The sequence below is a fragment of the Frankliniella occidentalis genome, unplaced genomic scaffold (genome assembly GCF_000697945.3).
Source record: "Frankliniella occidentalis isolate FOCC.00 unplaced genomic scaffold, Focc_3.1 Scaffold176, whole genome shotgun sequence".
Taxonomy (NCBI): domain Eukaryota; kingdom Metazoa; phylum Arthropoda; class Insecta; order Thysanoptera; family Thripidae; genus Frankliniella; species Frankliniella occidentalis.
In genome coordinates this window covers 365,417-368,831 of record NW_026267302.1, presented here as the reverse complement: position 1 = coordinate 368,831, position 3,415 = coordinate 365,417, and the positions used below count along the sequence as shown (strand labels likewise).

The 3,415-nt window shown below is 57.7% G+C and overlaps 1 protein-coding gene across 1 annotated transcript in view; it reads left to right on the top strand.

Moving 5' to 3' along the window:
- LOC113205060 (plexin-B) overlaps nucleotides 1-3,415 on the top strand; it is a 166,148-nt gene that overhangs the window by 101,343 nt on the left and 61,390 nt on the right. Inside the window, exon 3 of the mRNA XM_052271833.1 lies at nucleotides 3,248-3,380. Within this exon, the coding sequence (XP_052127793.1) occupies nucleotides 3,248-3,380 (133 nt within the window). The remainder of the gene's footprint in view (nucleotides 1-3,247; nucleotides 3,381-3,415) is intronic.

The following is a 3,415-nucleotide window of genomic DNA, read 5'->3' as shown; positions in this document are numbered from 1 at the left end:
CCCCGCAGGCACGCCCCGCCCCCACAGTACCAGAGCCGCGCCAGCCTCATGAGCCGCTTCGGCTCGTCCAGCATCCTCGCGTCCTTCCGCGGCGAGCCCCCGGGCCAGTCCCCCGCCGCGCCGGCCGCCAAGTGGTGGCTGCCCCCGGAGCCGCGGCAGGCGCCGTCCCGCGTCTACCAGCCCGCGCCCTCCGCGCCCGCGCTCTCGGCGCCGCCGCGGCCCGCCGCGCTGCCCTCGCTGCAGGCCCTGCCCGCGCCGCCCACGCTGGCCGCCGGACCCGCGCCCAGGTTCGGCCCCACCGGCGTGGGCGACCTCCTCCGCGACGTGCCCGACGGCGACGCGACGCGGAGGGTGGTGGTGCTGACGACGAGCCAGTCGCCCTTGGCGACGCTCAGCAGCACGGAGGCGCCGCCGCCCACCTCGCCCCCGCCCCCGAGTGCGTTTGCCACGTGACCCCCCTCGCACAAGAAGCTCGCGTAGGCCCAACCCTTCTCCCTCTTGCCGGCTGCAAAAGTTTCCGACACGTTTTGCCGGCCGGAACGTAGTATCCTTTATGTAACACCCTTACTTCCCTGCAAAAAAAATAACAAAGTAAAGTTACTCCCGTCTTTGCACTACTGAGGGTACTTTACAACGCGAGTTGAATTATTACTATGTTTAGGTTTTTATAATTTCGTTCATTTTCTCTTTTTTTTCTTCTTCTTTTCCCGAAGCTGGCCGGAGCTGGATGAATTATCCTCGTGGGTGCAGTTCGGAAATAAGGTGTATAGGCGTGATTGCGATCAGCTAGGTGTGGGGGCGGTTGCGTCTGCTTAAACAGCCGGTACCGGAGGAAAAGAAAAAGGAAGAAAAACTTTCGCCCTCTGTAAACTCGACTATTGGTCGCGTTATCTAACCAACATCTCGCGGCCTCTCTCCATCCTTGTCGCTCTCTCCCTCTCTTCACCCCCGCCCCCTACTCTCTCCCTCGCACGCTCGCCCCATCTTGATGCCTTGTGCCCGCCGCCCCCGCGCAACCCGACGTTCCAGGAGGGGAAAAAGGAAGGAAGTCGGACTGATAACGAAGCAACTAAATTAAAAACTGGAGCGCCACGTAAAAAAAGGAAACAGAAAAAATAAATATAAGAAAGGGTGTCGGCGTTGTTGACACAGTTTCGAGTGCTTTCTGTTGGCGGCGCGGGGACGTCGCACGGCTGAAATGATTATTATTTTGTCTCGCTGAAAAGTCGGCGGCGTTGGAGGAGGAGAGGGGCCTCTTTGGTGCCCGGGGGACCAGTCGCAAACCACCACAACTTTTTTTCTGAAACTGGGGCGCCACTTTTCATGATGCCGACCTCTTTAGTCGAACAAAACGACTTCCGTCGTAGGAAGCCAAGCTCGATTTGGTGTACGAGTACCAGCCTCGAGCTCTTTTTTTACTGTGACATCACAAAGGATGACGACATCACACACCCCTTTCGAAATAATAAAAAAAATGTGTGCCAGTTTGTGCGCGGTCCCCAAAGAGAGGGAGGAGACGACACAGGACATTGGGGTGGAATAGAGTAGCCGCCGCTCTAGCGCCGCTTTTCCAGTCGTAAAACAAACGATTGCCTTTGTTTGGTTAACAACTCGCATTCGGCCAAGCCAGAGCAGCCAACAGCAGCGACCCCCGCCCCGCCACGCCTCACCACGCCACGCCCCACCGCGCCCTTGGACACACCGCCTCCGCCGCGCGGAAGTTTCTAGACTGGTTATAAATTTGGCGGGGACGGGCTGGGTGGTGGCGGGAGGCGTACGATTAGGTACGGAAGTGTGAACTGCTCATTTGACCAAAAAAAAAGTTGTAAAAATTGCGTCGGAAGGACGCGAAAGCAGCGGCCGTTGTGGCGCGGGGTGATTTGGTGGGGAGGTCGACTTGGGCATGAAATAGCGTCGATGGCGCCGGGCCTGGGCATTTGGGTTGGGGGTGCGGGAGGGTGTCGTTGAGGGAAGAAGGGGTTGCGGGTCGTCGATCGTCCCGCTTAGCTATGACGGTGGGTGGAGCGGCGCGGATTCTAGTGGCACTGGTGTGGCTTTCGGTTAAAAACTTGTAACGAATAACTTTCAACTTAGCTGCAAGTACAAGCTGCTGATAAGTATATATAGACTGGACAGGTGTCAAAAGGAACTAAAATTTATTACCTTATTCGGGGAATTTTCGTGTATTTCTAGGGGCGTTCATTTTTATTGCCTCTGTAATGCACTAAATTGATTAGCAACCCCAGGGAGAATCCTACCTGTGTTTTTTTAGTGCTCTCATCATATGCTGAAGGCAGCAAAATGGTGCATAAAATTATTTCAAACATGATTCCGGTGTAGGTTTGTGGTGGGCAGCCGAGCGACCTTCTGCCCCGCTGTGCAGACTACGGCTATCAGGAGCGACCTTCTGCCCCGCTGTGCAGACTACGGCTATCAGCGGGGCCTCGCAAGCAGATCGCCGGGCCAGCACTGCCAGGCACGCAAATTCTGGCCAATATTCCACGACGGCATCCAACAAGAAAAGAGAGGAGAAGTTTAGGGGCGGGGGAGGGGGGTCGTCCCGAGCTCACTCTGAATCCCCGGAGAGGGGCGCTGACACAGAGAGAGAGTGAGAGAGAAGGGAGGTGGAATGTGTACGATCGAAGGAAGTATTCCTTGTCGGAATGCCGTTTAGGTCTTTGGAGGATTGTTAGGAAGACGTTTGGACGTGAGCGGATGGATGGATGGATGGATGGATGGATGGATGGATGGATGGATGGATGGATGGATGGATGGATGGATGGATGGATGGACGGACGGACTGGTGAATGGATGGACGAGAACGAGGGTTACTGCACAGGGACCCCGGGGAGCTTTACTGTCTGGTCTGCCGGTATCCCCGTCGCCGCGGCGCGAACCATGGCGGTAGTCTGGTCCCGATCAGCTGACCGGTCGATTTACCGTGCCAGGACCGGGCTGGCCCCGCCTCGCCCCGCCGCCCCCATGTACCCCCTTCCCACCAGGGCCCTATCGCACTGCTATAAATTTATTTTATTCCCCCCCGTTTCGTCGTGATAACCAGTCTACCAGTCGCCCCGTTTATTGAACTTTCCGAGAAACGCTTCCGCCGCCCACCCCCGGCTCCGCCCCCATCCGTCCACCCCATGTAGCAAAACCCATTCGAAATGTTGTTGTCGCGAAAATCGTCGCGTTGTGTTGTGTGTTGTCGAGCGGTGAGTTCATGTCCTTTTCTTCCTGTCTGTTGCAGGTGCACGGTGCGCGACAAGTGCCAGAAGGCGGCGCACAGCTCGCCGCGCTGGCTGTCGGTCGGCTCGGGCCAGCAGTGCATCGACTTTGAGCAGGTGCTGCCGGACCGCATCCCCGTCAGCCAGATGACCACGGTGAGTGCGCCCGTCAGCCCCGCCGCCCCCGCGGC